Here is a 13,855-nt window from a genome sequence, read left to right as displayed (position 1 = left end):
AGTCCTGAGATGGGTTTCTTCTCCGTGACCACGGTCCGGACCGCCCTGATGGCGCTACGCTACAACGTCATGTTCCTGATGAATGTAAATGTATTTCATTTGACAATATCAAAAAAGTATATCTACAGCCAGTACATCCATGTTTAAAGACTACCAAGGACTTCTTTCCTCTACAGGTTCTGTCCATGAAGAGCCTGAAGAAGCAGATGAAGAGAATGAAGAAGATGACAGTGAAGGACATGGTGATGACGCTGGTCTCCTTCTATTGGTCCGTCGTCATGGGCCTGTTCCACTTCACCTTCAGCGTCTCCAGAGGGTTCTGCAGAATCATGTACAACACCTTCCTAGGAGGCAGTCTGGTGGAGGGAGCCAAGACTATGAAGGTGACTACTGCTTTTAGTGACTGTCTCAGTGACTGTCTCAGTGACTGTCTCAGTGACTGTCTCAGTGACTGTCTCAGTAAGGCTATTCTACTGCCAATGTTTGTTTATGGAGATCGCATGGCTGTTTAGTTGATTTTATACACTTGTCAGCAACGGGTGTGGCTGAAATAGCCGAATCCACTAATTTGAAGGGGTGTCCACATACTTTTGTCTATATAGTGTATGTGATGTAGGGCGCAATTTTCAGGGACCACTTGTGGCTCGTGGGCGGCACTGCTTTCAGAACTACTGGCTGAAAGTAAACAAATGTAACAGAGAATCTCTTTAATAAAGTTACTGCTATCTGCTCTTCTCTGATCTCCTCTTCTCTCCTCTCCTCTTAAGGTGTCTGACCTGTTGGCCAACATGCCTGACCCGACCCAGGATGAGGTTCGAGAGGAGGGGGAGAAGGCGCTCTCAGCTAGACCCTCGGCTGAGGAGGAGCTGGCGGATCTAGCCCTGCCCGTGGACGGGACGGAAGTCCTCTCAGACATCTTTGGATTAGATCTGAGGAGAGGAGAAGGAGGACAGTATAAGATAACTGCTCACAACCCCAACGCCAGTCTGACTGATCTGCTTAACTCTCCAGTCCCCTCCTCTCCTGTCCGCGCTACCTCACCGTCCCCGGAACTGAGAAGAAGGCACCAGGTAATGTCATTTTACCATTTTATTTTAATCTTTCCCTCTGTTTCTCTCTCTCTCTCTCTCTCTCTCTCTCTCACTCTCTCTCTCTCTCTCTCTCTCTCTCTCTCTCTCTCTCTCTCTGTCTCTCTGTCTCTCTCTCTCTCTCTCTCTCTCTCGCTCTCTCTCTCTCTCTCTCTCTCTCTCTCTCTCTCTCTCTCTCTCTCTCTTTCTCTGTCTCTCTCTCTCTCTCTCTCTCTCTCTCTCTCTCTCTCTCTCTCTCTGTCTCTCTCTCTCTCTCTCTCTCTCTGTCTCTCTCTCTCTCTCTCTCTGTCTCTCTCTCTCTCTGTCTCTCTCTCTCTCTCTCTCTCTCTCTCTCTCTCTCTCTCTCCCTCTCCCTCTCCCTCTCCCTCCTCCCTGGACCATTGCTTTCGCAGCAGGAAGAGACATTAGTGTCTCTATAGTGTCGGCCTGCCTGGACTCCCATCACTCTAACACATTATCTACACATTACCACGATGGAGTGTTACTGCTCTGTGTTGATAAGGCTGCTCTGCCCCTTGATGTTGTTCTGTGATGTGGTGCGTTTCTGCCGTTTTAGGCTAAGAGCCCTTCAGAGGAAGGGAGGACAGGGACTGAGGAAACCAAGGAGGCCAAGTCAGAGCCGGAGAAAGCAGAGTATGTAACACTTCCCCTTTCCTCTGTTACTTCTGGTTCACCTGAAATACAATGAACCTAAGTTTATCGTAGAAGAGCAATACTATTACAATGTAAAGTAATGTATCAACAAACAGCTGTAAACACTGTGCTCCTTCTGCTGCGTCTGTTAACTGACTGTCCCTGCCGTCCAGGGGACTGGATGGAGAGAAGCAGGAGGAGGAGGAGGAGAGGAGGAAGGAGGAGGAGAGGAGGAAGGAGGAGAGGAGACAGGAGGAGAAGAAGAGGAAGGAGGAGAAGCCGAAAGCTAAAGTGAGACAGCAGCACACCTCCAAGTCTGATGAGCATGACATGCAGGAGTCTGCCTTCTGGAAGAAAATCATCGCCTATCAGAGGAAGCTGCTGGTACGACACACACACACACACACGCACACGCATGTGAACACGCACGTACACGCACACACACACACACACACACACACAGAGAGAGAGACAGACACAAGTAGCTGCTGTGAAGAGACTTTCTGGCAATTAGCTAACACCACAATATGAACAAGACTGAGCTAATGTATATTAAATCAATCCCCAACCCTTCTATCAGCCACTCCACCCCCTCTATCAGCCACCCCACCCCCTCTATCAGCCACCCCACCCCCTCTATCAGCCACCCCACCCCCTCTATCAGCCACACTCTCCTTCACAAACATCTCATCAGTGTTGTGACTGACTGTATATTAAATCCACCCCCTCTATCAGCCACCCCAACCCCCTCTATCAGCCACCTCACCCCTCTATCAGCCACACCACCCCCTCTATTAGCCACCCCGCCCCGTCTATCAGCCACCCCGCCCCCTTTATCAGCCACCCCACCCCCTCTATCAGCCATCCCGCCCCCTCTATCAGCCACCCCCTCTATCAGCCACCCCACCCCCTCTATCAGCCACCCCACCCCTCTATCAGCCATCCCGCCCCCTCTATCAGCCACCCCACCCCCTCTATCAGCCACCCCACCCCCTCTATCAGCCGCCCCACCACCTCTATCAGCCACCCCACCCCTCTATCAGCCACCCCACTCCCTCTATCAGCCACCTCACCCTCTCTATCAGCCACGCAACCCCTCTATCAGCCACCCCACCCCCCCTATCAGCCACCCCACCCCCCCTATCAGCCACCTCACCTTCTCTATCAGCCACCTCACCCCCTCTATCAGCCACCCCACCCCCTCTATCAGCCACCCCACCCCCTCTATCAGCCACCCCACCCCCTCTATCAGCCACGCCACCCCCTCTATCAGCCACTCCACCCCTTCTATCAGCCACCCCACCCCCCCTATCAGCCACCCCACCCCCCCTATCAGCCACCTCACCTTCTCTATCAGCCACCTCACCCCCTCTATCAGCCACACCACCCCCTCTATTAGCCGCACCACCCCCTCTATCAGCCACCCCACCCCCTCTATCAGCCACCCCTCCCCCTCTATCAGCCACCCCACCCCCTCTATCGGCCACCTCACCCCCTCTATCAGCCTCCCAACCCCCTCTATCAGCCACGCCACCCCCCTCTATCAGCCACTCCACCCCCTTCTATCAGCCACCCCACCCCCCCTATTAGCCACCCCACCCCCCCCTATCAGCCACCTCACCTTCTCTATCAGCCACCTCACCCCCTCTATCAGCCACACCACCCCCTCTATTAGCCGCACCACCCCCTCTATCAGCCACCCCACCCCCTCTATCAGCCACCCCTCCCCCTCTATCAGCCACCCCACCCCCTCTATCGGCCACCTCACCCCCTCTATCAGCCTCCCAACCCCATCTATCAGCCACCCACCCCCTCTATCAGCCACGCCACCCCCTCTATCAGCCACACTCTCCTTCACAAACATCTCATCAGTGTTGTGACTGACTGTATATTAAATCTACCCCTTCTTTCAGCCACCCCACCCCCTCTATCAGCCACCCCACCCCCTCTATCAGCCACCCCAACCCCCTCTATCAGCCACTCCACCCCCTCTATCAGCCACCTCACCCTCTCTATCAGCCACGCCACCCCCTCTATCAGCCACCCCACCCCTCTATCAGCCACCCCCTCTATCAGCCACCCCACCCCCTCTATCAGCCACTCCACCCCCTCTATCAGCCACCCCACCCCTCTATCAGCCACCCCCCTCTATCAGCCGCCCCACCCCCTCTATCAGCCGCCCCACCCCCTCTATCAGCCACCCCACTCCCTCTATCAGCCACCTCACCCCCTCTATCAGCCACACCACCCCCTCTATCAGCCACCTCACCCTCTCTATCAGCCACGCCACCCCCTCTATCAGCCACCCCACCTCTCTATCAGCCATCCCGCCCCCTCTATCAGCCACCCCCTCTATCAGCCACCCCACCCCCTCTATCAGCCGCCCCACCCCCTCTATCAGCCACCCCACCCCTCTATCAGCCACCCCACTCCCTCTATCAGCCACCTCACCCTCTCTATCAGCCACGCCACCCCCTCTATCAGCCATACTCTCCTTCACAAACATCTCATCAGTGTTGTGATGGACTGTATATTAAATCCACCCCCTCTGTCAGCCATCCTGCCCCCTCTATCAGCCACCCCACCCTCTCTATCAGCCGCCCCACACCCTCTATCAGCCACCCACCCCTCTATCAGCCACCCCACCCCCTTTATCAGCCACCCCACCCCCTCTATCAGCCACCCCACCCCCTTTATCAGCCACCCCACCCCCTCTATCAGCCGCCCCACCCCCTCTATCAGCCACCTCACCCTCTCTATCAGCCACGCCACCCCCTCTATCAGCCACCCCACCCCTCTATCAGCCACCCCCTCTATCAGCCACCCCACCCCCTCTATCAGCCACTCCACCCCCTCTATCAGCCACCCCACCCCTCTATCATCCACCCCCTCTATCAGCCGCCCCACCCCCTCTATCAGCCGCCCCACCCCCTCTATCAGCCACCCCACCCCCTTTATCAGCCACCCCACCCCCTTTATCAGCCACCCCACCCCCTCTATCAGCCGCCCCACCCCCTCTATCAGCCGCCCCACCCCCTCTATCAGCCACCCCACTCCTCTATCAGCCACCCCACCCCTCTATCAGCAACCCCACCCCCTCTATCAGCCACCTCACCCCCTTTATCAGCCACCGCACCCCCTCTATCAGCCACCTCACCCCCTCTATCAGCCTCCCAACCCCCTCTATCAGCCACCCCACCCCCTCTATCAGCCACCCCACCCCCTCTATCAGCCACCTCACCCCCTCTATCAGCCTCCCAACCCCCTCTATCAGCCACCCCACCCCCTCTATCAGCCACGCCACCCCCTCTATCAGCCACACTCTCCTTCACAAACCTCTCATCAGTGTTGTGACTGACTGTATATTAAATCTACCCCTTCTTTCAGCCACCCCACCCCCTCTATCAGCCACCCCACCCCCTCTATCAGCCACCTCACACCCTCTATCAGCCACACCACCCTCTCTGTCAGCCACGCCACCCCCTCTATCAGCCACACTCTCCTTCACAAACATCTCATCAGTGTTGTGACTGATTATATATTAAATCCACCCCTTCTTTCAGCCACCCCAACCCCCTCTATCAGCCATCCACCCCATCTATCAGCCACACTCTCCTTCACAAACATCCCATCAGTGTTGTGATGGACTGTATATTAAATCCACCCCCTCTATCAGCCACCCCACCCCCTCTATCAGCCACCTCACCCCCTCTATCAGCCATACTCTCCTTCACAAACATCTCATCAGTGTTGTGATGGACTGTATATTAAATCCACCCCCTCTATCAGCCACCCCACCCCCCCTATCAGCCACCTCACCTTCTCTATCAGCCACCTCACCTTCTCTATCAGCCACCTCACCCCCTCTATCAGCCACACCACCCCCTCTATTAGCCGCACCACCCCCTCTATCAGCCACCCCACCCCCCCTATCAGCCACCTCACCTACTCTATCAGCCACCCCTCCCCCTCTATCAGCCACGCCACCCCCTCTATCAGCCACACTCTCCTTCACAAACATCTCATCAGTGTTGTGACTGATTATATATTAAATCCACCCCTTCTTTCAGCCACCCCAACCCCCTCTATCAGCCACCTCACCCCCTCTATCAGCCACACCACCCCCTCTATCAGCCACCTCACCCTCTCTATAAGCCACGCCACCCCATCTATCAGCCACCCCACCTCTCTATCAGCCATCCCGCCCCCTCTATCAGCCACCCCCTCTATCAGCCGCCCCACCCCCTCTATCAGCCACCCCACCCCTCTATCAGCCACCCCACTCCCTCTATCAGCCACCTCACCCTCTCTATCAGCCACGCCACCCCCTCTATCAGCCATACTCTCCTTCACAAACATCTCATCAGTGTTGTGATGGACTGTATATTAAATCCTGCCCCCTCTATCAGCCATCCTGCCCCCTCTATCAGCCACCCCACCCTCTCTATCAGCCGCCCCACACCCTCTATCAGCCACCCACCCCTCTATCAGCCACCCCACCCCCTTTATCAGCCACCCCGCCCCCTCTATCAGCCACCCCCTCTATCAGCCACCCCACCCCCTCTATCAGCCGCCCCACCCCCTCTATCAGCCGCCCCACCCCCTCTATCAGCCTCCCAACCCTTCTCTATCAGCCACCCCACCCTCTCTATCAGCCACGCCACCCCCTCTATCAGCCACACTCTCCTTCACAAACCTCTCATCAGTGTTGTGACTGACTGTATATTAAATCTACCCCTTCTTTCAGCCACCCCACCCCCTCTATCAGCCACCCCACCCCCTCTATCAGCCACCTCACACCCTCTATCAGCGACACCACCCTCTCTGTCAGCCACGCCACCCCCTCTATCAGCCACACTCTCCTTCACAAACATCTCATCAGTGTTGTGACTGATTATATATTAAATCCACCCCTTCTTTCAGCCACCCCAACCCCCTCTATCAGCCATGCACCCCATCTATCAGCCACACTCTCCTTCACAAACATCCCATCAGTGTTGTGATGGACTGTATATTAAATCCACCCCCTCTATCAGCCACCCCACCCCCTCTATCAGCCACCTCACCCCCTCTATCAGCCATACTCTCCTTCACAAACATCTCATCAGTGTTGTGATGGACTGTATATTAAATCCACCCCCTCTATCAGCCACCCCACCCCCCCTATCAGCCACCTCACCTTCTCTATCAGCCACCTCACCCCCTCTATCAGCCACACCACCCCCTCTATCAGCCACACCACCCCCTCTATCAGCCACCCCACTCCCTCTATCAGCCACCTCACCCTCTCTATCAGCCACGCCACCCCCTCTATCAGCCATACTCTCCTTCACAAACATCTCATCAGTGTTGTGATGGACTGTATATTAAATCCTGCCCCCTCTATCAGCCATCCTGCCCCCTCTATCAGCCACCCCACCCTCTCTATCAGCCGCCCCACACCCTCTATCAGCCACCCACCCCTCTATCAGCCACCCCACCCCCTTTATCAGCCACCCCGCCCCCTCTATCAGCCACCCCCTCTATCAGCCACCCCACCCCCTCTATCAGCCGCCCCACCCCCTCTATCAGCCGCCCCACCCCCTCTATCAGCCACCCCACTCCTCTATCAGCCACCCCACCCCCTCTATCAGCCGCCCCACCCCCTCTATCAGCCACCCCACCCCTCTATCAGCCACCCCACCCCCTCTATCAGCCACCTCACCCCCTTTATCAGCCACCCCACCCCCTCTATCAGCCACCCACCCCTCTATCAGCCACCCCACCTCTCTATCAGCCATCCCGCCCCCTCTATCAGCCACCCCCTCTATCAGCCACCCCACCCCCTCTATCAGCCGCCCCACCCCCTCTATCAGCCACCCCACCCCTCTATCAGCCACCCCACTCCCTCTATCAGCCACCTCACCCTCTCTATCAGCCACGCCACCCCCTCTATCAGCCATACTCTCCTTCACAAACATCTCATCAGTGTTGTGATGGACTGTATATTAAATCCACCCCCTCTGTCAGCCATCCTGCCCCCTCTATCAGCCACCCCACCCTCTCTATCAGCCGCCCCACACCCTCTATCAGCCACCCACCCCTCTATCAGCCACCCCACCCCCTTTATCAGCCACCCCACCCCCTCTATCAGCCACCCCACCCCCTTTATCAGCCACCCCACCCCCTCTATCAGCCGCCCCACCCCCTCTATCAGCCACCCACCCCTCTATCAGCCACCCCACCCCATTTATCAGCCACCCCACCCCCTCTATCAGCCACCCCACCCCCTTTATCAGCCACCCCACCCCCTTTATCAGCCACCCCACCCCCTCTATCAGCCGCCCCACCCCCTCTATCAGCCGCCCCACCCCCTCTATCAGCCACCCCACCCCTCTATCAGCCACCCCACCCCTCTATCAGCCACCCCACCCCCTCTATCAGCCACCTCACCCCCTTTATCAGCCACCGCACCCCCTCTATCAGCCACCTCACCCCCTCTATCAGCCTCCCAACCCCCTCTATCAGCCACCCCACCCCCTCTATCAGCCACCCCACCCCCTCTATCAGCCACCTCACCCCCTCTATCAGCCTCCCAACCCCCTCTATCAGCCACCCCACCCCCTCTATCAGCCACGCCACCCCCTCTATCAGCCACACTCTCCTTCACAAACCTCTCATCAGTGTTGTGACTGACTGTATATTAAATCTACCCCTTCTTTCAGCCACCCCACCCCCTCTATCAGCCACCCCACCCCCTCTATCAGCCACCTCACACCCTCTATCAGCCACACCACCCTCTCTGTCAGCCACGCCACCCCCTCTATCAGCCACACTCTCCTTCACAAACATCTCATCAGTGTTGTGACTGATTATATATTAAATCCACCCCTTCTTTCAGCCACCCCAACCCCCTCTATCAGCCATCCACCCCATCTATCAGCCACACTCTCCTTCACAAACATCCCATCAGTGTTGTGATGGACTGTATATTAAATCCACCCCCTCTATCAGCCACCCCACCCCCTCTATCAGCCACCTCACCCCCTCTATCAGCCATACTCTCCTTCACAAACATCTCATCAGTGTTGTGATGGACTGTATATTAAATCCACCCCCTCTATCAGCCACCCCACCCCCCCTATCAGCCACCTCACCTTCTCTATCAGCCACCTCACCTTCTCTATCAGCCACCTCACCCCCTCTATCAGCCACACCTCCCCCTCTATTAGCCGCACCACCCCCTCTATCAGCCACCCCACCCCCCCTATCAGCCACCTCACCTACTCTATCAGCCACCCCTCCCCCTCTATCAGCCACGCCACCCCCTCTATCAGCCACACTCTCCTTCACAAACATCTCATCAGTGTTGTGACTGATTATATATTAAATCCACCCCTTCTTTCAGCCACCCCACCCCCTCTATCAGCCACCTCACCCCCTCTATCAGCCACACCACCCCCTCTATCAGCCACCTCACCCTCTCTATAAGCCACGCCACCCCATCTATCAGCCACCCCACCTCTCTATCAGCCATCCCGCCCCCTCTATCAGCCACCCCCTCTATCAGCCGCCCCACCCCCTCTATCAGCCACCCCACCCCTCTATCAGCCACCCCACTCCCTCTATCAGCCACCTCACCCTCTCTATCAGCCACGCCACCCCCTCTATCAGCCATACTCTCCTTCACAAACATCTCATCAGTGTTGTGATGGACTGTATATTAAATCCTGCCCCCTCTATCAGCCATCCTGCCCCCTCTATCAGCCACCCCACCCTCTCTATCAGCCGCCCCACACCCTCTATCAGCCACCCACCCCTCTATCAGCCACCCCACCCCCTTTATCAGCCACCCCGCCCCCTCTATCAGCCACCCCCTCTATCAGCCACCCCACCCCCTCTATCAGCCGCCCCACCCCCTCTATCAGCCGCCCCACCCCCTCTATCAGCCACCCCACTCCTCTATCAGCCACCCCACCCCCTCTATCAGCCGCCCCACCCCCTCTATCAGCCACCCCACCCCTCTATCAGCCACCCCACCCCCTCTATCAGCCACCTCACCCCCTTTATCAGCCACCCCACCCCCTCTATCAGCCACCACACCCCCTCTATCAGCCTCCCAACCCTTCTCTATCAGCCACCCCACCCTCTCTATCAGCCACGCCACCCCCTCTATCAGCCACACTCTCCTTCACAAACCTCTCATCAGTGTTGTGACTGACTGTATATTAAATCTACCCCTTCTTTCAGCCACCCCACCCCCTCTATCAGCCACCCCACCCCCTCTATCAGCCACCTCACACCCTCTATCAGCGACACCACCCTCTCTGTCAGCCACGCCACCCCCTCTATCAGCCACACTCTCCTTCACAAACATCTCATCAGTGTTGTGACTGATTATATATTAAATCCACCCCTTCTTTCAGCCACCCCAACCCCCTCTATCAGCCATGCACCCCATCTATCAGCCACACTCTCCTTCACAAACATCCCATCAGTGTTGTGATGGACTGTATATTAAATCCACCCCCTCTATCAGCCACCCCACCCCCTCTATCAGCCACCTCACCCCCTCTATCAGCCATACTCTCCTTCACAAACATCTCATCAGTGTTGTGATGGACTGTATATTAAATCCACCCCCTCTATCAGCCACCCCACCCCCCCTATCAGCCACCTCACCTTCTCTATCAGCCACCTCACCCCCTCTATCAGCCACACCACCCCCTCTATCAGCCACACCACCCCCTCTATCAGCCACCCCACTCCCTCTATCAGCCACCTCACCCTCTCTATCAGCCACGCCACCCCCTCTATCAGCCATACTCTCCTTCACAAACATCTCATCAGTGTTGTGATGGACTGTATATTAAATCCTGCCCCCTCTATCAGCCATCCTGCCCCCTCTATCAGCCACCCCACCCTCTCTATCAGCCGCCCCACACCCTCTATCAGCCACCCACCCCTCTATCAGCCACCCCACCCCCTTTATCAGCCACCCCGCCCCCTCTATCAGCCACCCCCTCTATCAGCCACCCCACCCCCTCTATCAGCCGCCCCACCCCCTCTATCAGCCGCCCCACCCCCTCTATCAGCCACCCCACTCCTCTATCAGCCACCCCACCCCCTCTATCAGCCGCCCCACCCCCTCTATCAGCCACCCCACCCCTCTATCAGCCACCCCACCCCCTCTATCAGCCACCTCACCCCCTTTATCAGCCACCCCACCCCCTCTATCAGCCACCACACCCCCTCTATCAGCCTCCCAACCCTTCTCTATCAGCCACCCCACCCTCTCTATCAGCCACGCCACCCCCTCTATCAGCCACACTCTCCTTCACAAACCTCTCATCAGTGTTGTGACTGACTGTATATTAAATCTACCCCTTCTTTCAGCCACCCCACCCCCTCTATCAGCCACCCCACCCCCTCTATCAGCCACCTCACACCCTCTATCAGCGACACCACCCTCTCTGTCAGCCACGCCACCCCCTCTATCAGCCACACTCTCCTTCACAAACATCTCATCAGTGTTGTGACTGATTATATATTAAATCCACCCCTTCTTTCAGCCACCCCAACCCCCTCTATCAGCCATGCACCCCATCTATCAGCCACACTCTCCTTCACAAACATCCCATCAGTGTTGTGATGGACTGTATATTAAATCCACCCCCTCTATCAGCCACCCCACCCCCTCTATCAGCCACCTCACCCCCTCTATCAGCCATACTCTCCTTCACAAACATCTCATCAGTGTTGTGATGGACTGTATATTAAATCCACCCCCTCTATCAGCCACCCCACCCCCCCTATCAGCCACCTCACCTTCTCTATCAGCCACCTCACCCCCTCTATCAGCCACACCACCCCCTCTATCAGCCACACCACCCCCTCTATCAGCCACCCCACTCCCTCTATCAGCCACCTCACCCTCTCTATCAGCCACGCCACCCCCTCTATCAGCCATACTCTCCTTCACAAACATCTCATCAGTGTTGTGATGGACTGTATATTAAATCCTGCCCCCTCTATCAGCCATCCTGCCCCCTCTATCAGCCACCCCACCCTCTCTATCAGCCGCCCCACACCCTCTATCAGCCACCCACCCCTCTATCAGCCACCCCACCCCCTTTATCAGCCACCCCGCCCCCTCTATCAGCCACCCCCTCTATCAGCCACCCCACCCCCTCTATCAGCCGCCCCACCCCCTCTATCAGCCGCCCCACCCCCTCTATCAGCCACCCCACTCCTCTATCAGCCACCCCACCCCCTCTATCAGCCGCCCCACCCCCTCTATCAGCCACCCCACCCCTCTATCAGCCACCCCACCCCCTCTATCAGCCACCTCACCCCCTTTATCAGCCACCCCACCCCCTCTATCAGCCACCACACCCCCTCTATCAGCCTCCCAACCCTTCTCTATCAGCCACCCCACCCTCTCTATCAGCCACGCCACCCCCTCTATCAGCCACACTCTCCTTCACAAACCTCTCATCAGTGTTGTGACTGACTGTATATTAAATCTACCCCTTCTTTCAGCCACCCCACCCCCTCTATCAGCCACCCCACCCCCTCTATCAGCCACCTCACACCCTCTATCAGCGACACCACCCTCTCTGTCAGCCACGCCACCCCCTCTATCAGCCACACTCTCCTTCACAAACATCTCATCAGTGTTGTGACTGATTATATATTAAATCCACCCCTTCTTTCAGCCACCCCAACCCCCTCTATCAGCCATGCACCCCATCTATCAGCCACACTCTCCTTCACAAACATCCCATCAGTGTTGTGATGGACTGTATATTAAATCCACCCCCTCTATCAGCCACCCCACCCCCTCTATCAGCCACCTCACCCCCTCTATCAGCCATACTCTCCTTCACAAACATCTCATCAGTGTTGTGATGGACTGTATATTAAATCCACCCCCTCTATCAGCCACCCCACCCCCCCTATCAGCCACCTCACCTTCTCTATCAGCCACCTCACCCCCTCTATCAGCCACACCACCCCCTCTATCAGCCACACCACCCCCTCTATCAGCCGCCCCACCCCTTCTATCAGCCACACCCCCTCTATCAGCCACACCCCTCTATCATCCACCCCACCCCCTCTATCAGCCACCCCACCCCTTCTATCAGCCACACCACCCCCTCTATCAGCCACCCCACCCCCTCTATCAGCCACACCACCCCCTCTATCAGCCACCCCACCCCTTCTATCAGCCACACCCCCTCTATCAGCCACACCCCCTCTATCAGCCACCCCACCCCCTCTATCAGCCACACCACCCCCTCTATCAGCCACCCCACCCCTTCTATCAGCCACCCCACCCCCTCTATCAGCCACCCCACCCCCTCTATCAGCCACCCCACCACCTCTATCAGCCATCCCGCCCCCTCTATCAGCCACCCCCTCTATCAGCCACCTCACCCCCTTTATCAGCCACCCCACCCCCTCTATCAGCCACCTCACCCCCTCTATCAGCCTCCCAACCCCCTCTATCAGCCACCCCACCCTCTCTATCAGCCACGCCACCCCCTCTATCAGCCACACTCTCCTTCACAAACCTCTCATCAGTGTTGTGACTGACTGTATATTAAATCTACCCCTTCTTTCAGCCACCCCACCCCCTCTATCAGCCACCTCACACCCTCTATCAGCGACACCACCCTCTCTGTCAGCCACGCCACCCCCTCTATCAGCCACACTCTCCTTCACAAACATCTCATCAGTGTTGTGACTGATTATATATTAAATCCACCCCTTCTTTCAGCCACCCCAACCCCCTCTATCAGCCATGCACCCCATCTATCAGCCACACTCTCCTTCACAAACATCCCATCAGTGTTGTGATGGACTGTATATTAAATCCACCCCCTCTATCAGCCACCCCACCCCCTCTATCAGCCACCTCACCCCCTCTATCAGCCATACTCTCCTTCACAAACATCTCATCAGTGTTGTGATGGACTGTATATTAAATCCACCCCCTCTATCAGCCACCCCACCCCCCCTATCAGCCACCTCACCTTCTCTATCAGCCACCTCACCCCCTCTATCAGCCACACCACCCCCTCTATTAGCCGCACCACCCCCTCTATCAGCCACCCCACCCCCCCTATCAGCCACCTCACCTTCTCTATCAG

The 13,855-nt window shown here is 57.0% G+C and overlaps 1 protein-coding gene across 1 annotated transcript in view; it reads left to right on the top strand.

Annotated features, from left to right (window-relative positions):
- The window catches only part of LOC129843403 (ryanodine receptor 2), a 156,274-nt gene that overhangs the window by 107,382 nt on the left and 35,037 nt on the right, over positions 1-13,855 (top strand). The window contains exons 28-32 of the mRNA XM_055912112.1: positions 1-84; positions 177-383; positions 768-1,070; positions 1,645-1,721; positions 1,895-2,105. The exon at positions 1-84 is cut by the window's left edge and continues 582 nt beyond it. Of these exons, the coding sequence (XP_055768087.1) occupies positions 1-84; positions 177-383; positions 768-1,070; positions 1,645-1,721; positions 1,895-2,105 (882 nt within the window). The remainder of the gene's footprint in view (positions 85-176; positions 384-767; positions 1,071-1,644; positions 1,722-1,894; positions 2,106-13,855) is intronic.

The sequence above is a fragment of the Salvelinus fontinalis genome, unplaced genomic scaffold (assembly GCF_029448725.1).
Source record: "Salvelinus fontinalis isolate EN_2023a unplaced genomic scaffold, ASM2944872v1 scaffold_0131, whole genome shotgun sequence".
Lineage (NCBI taxonomy): Eukaryota > Metazoa > Chordata > Actinopteri > Salmoniformes > Salmonidae > Salvelinus > Salvelinus fontinalis.
Note: the sequence above shows the minus strand (reverse complement) of the source record. Positions and strands in the feature narration are given on the sequence as shown.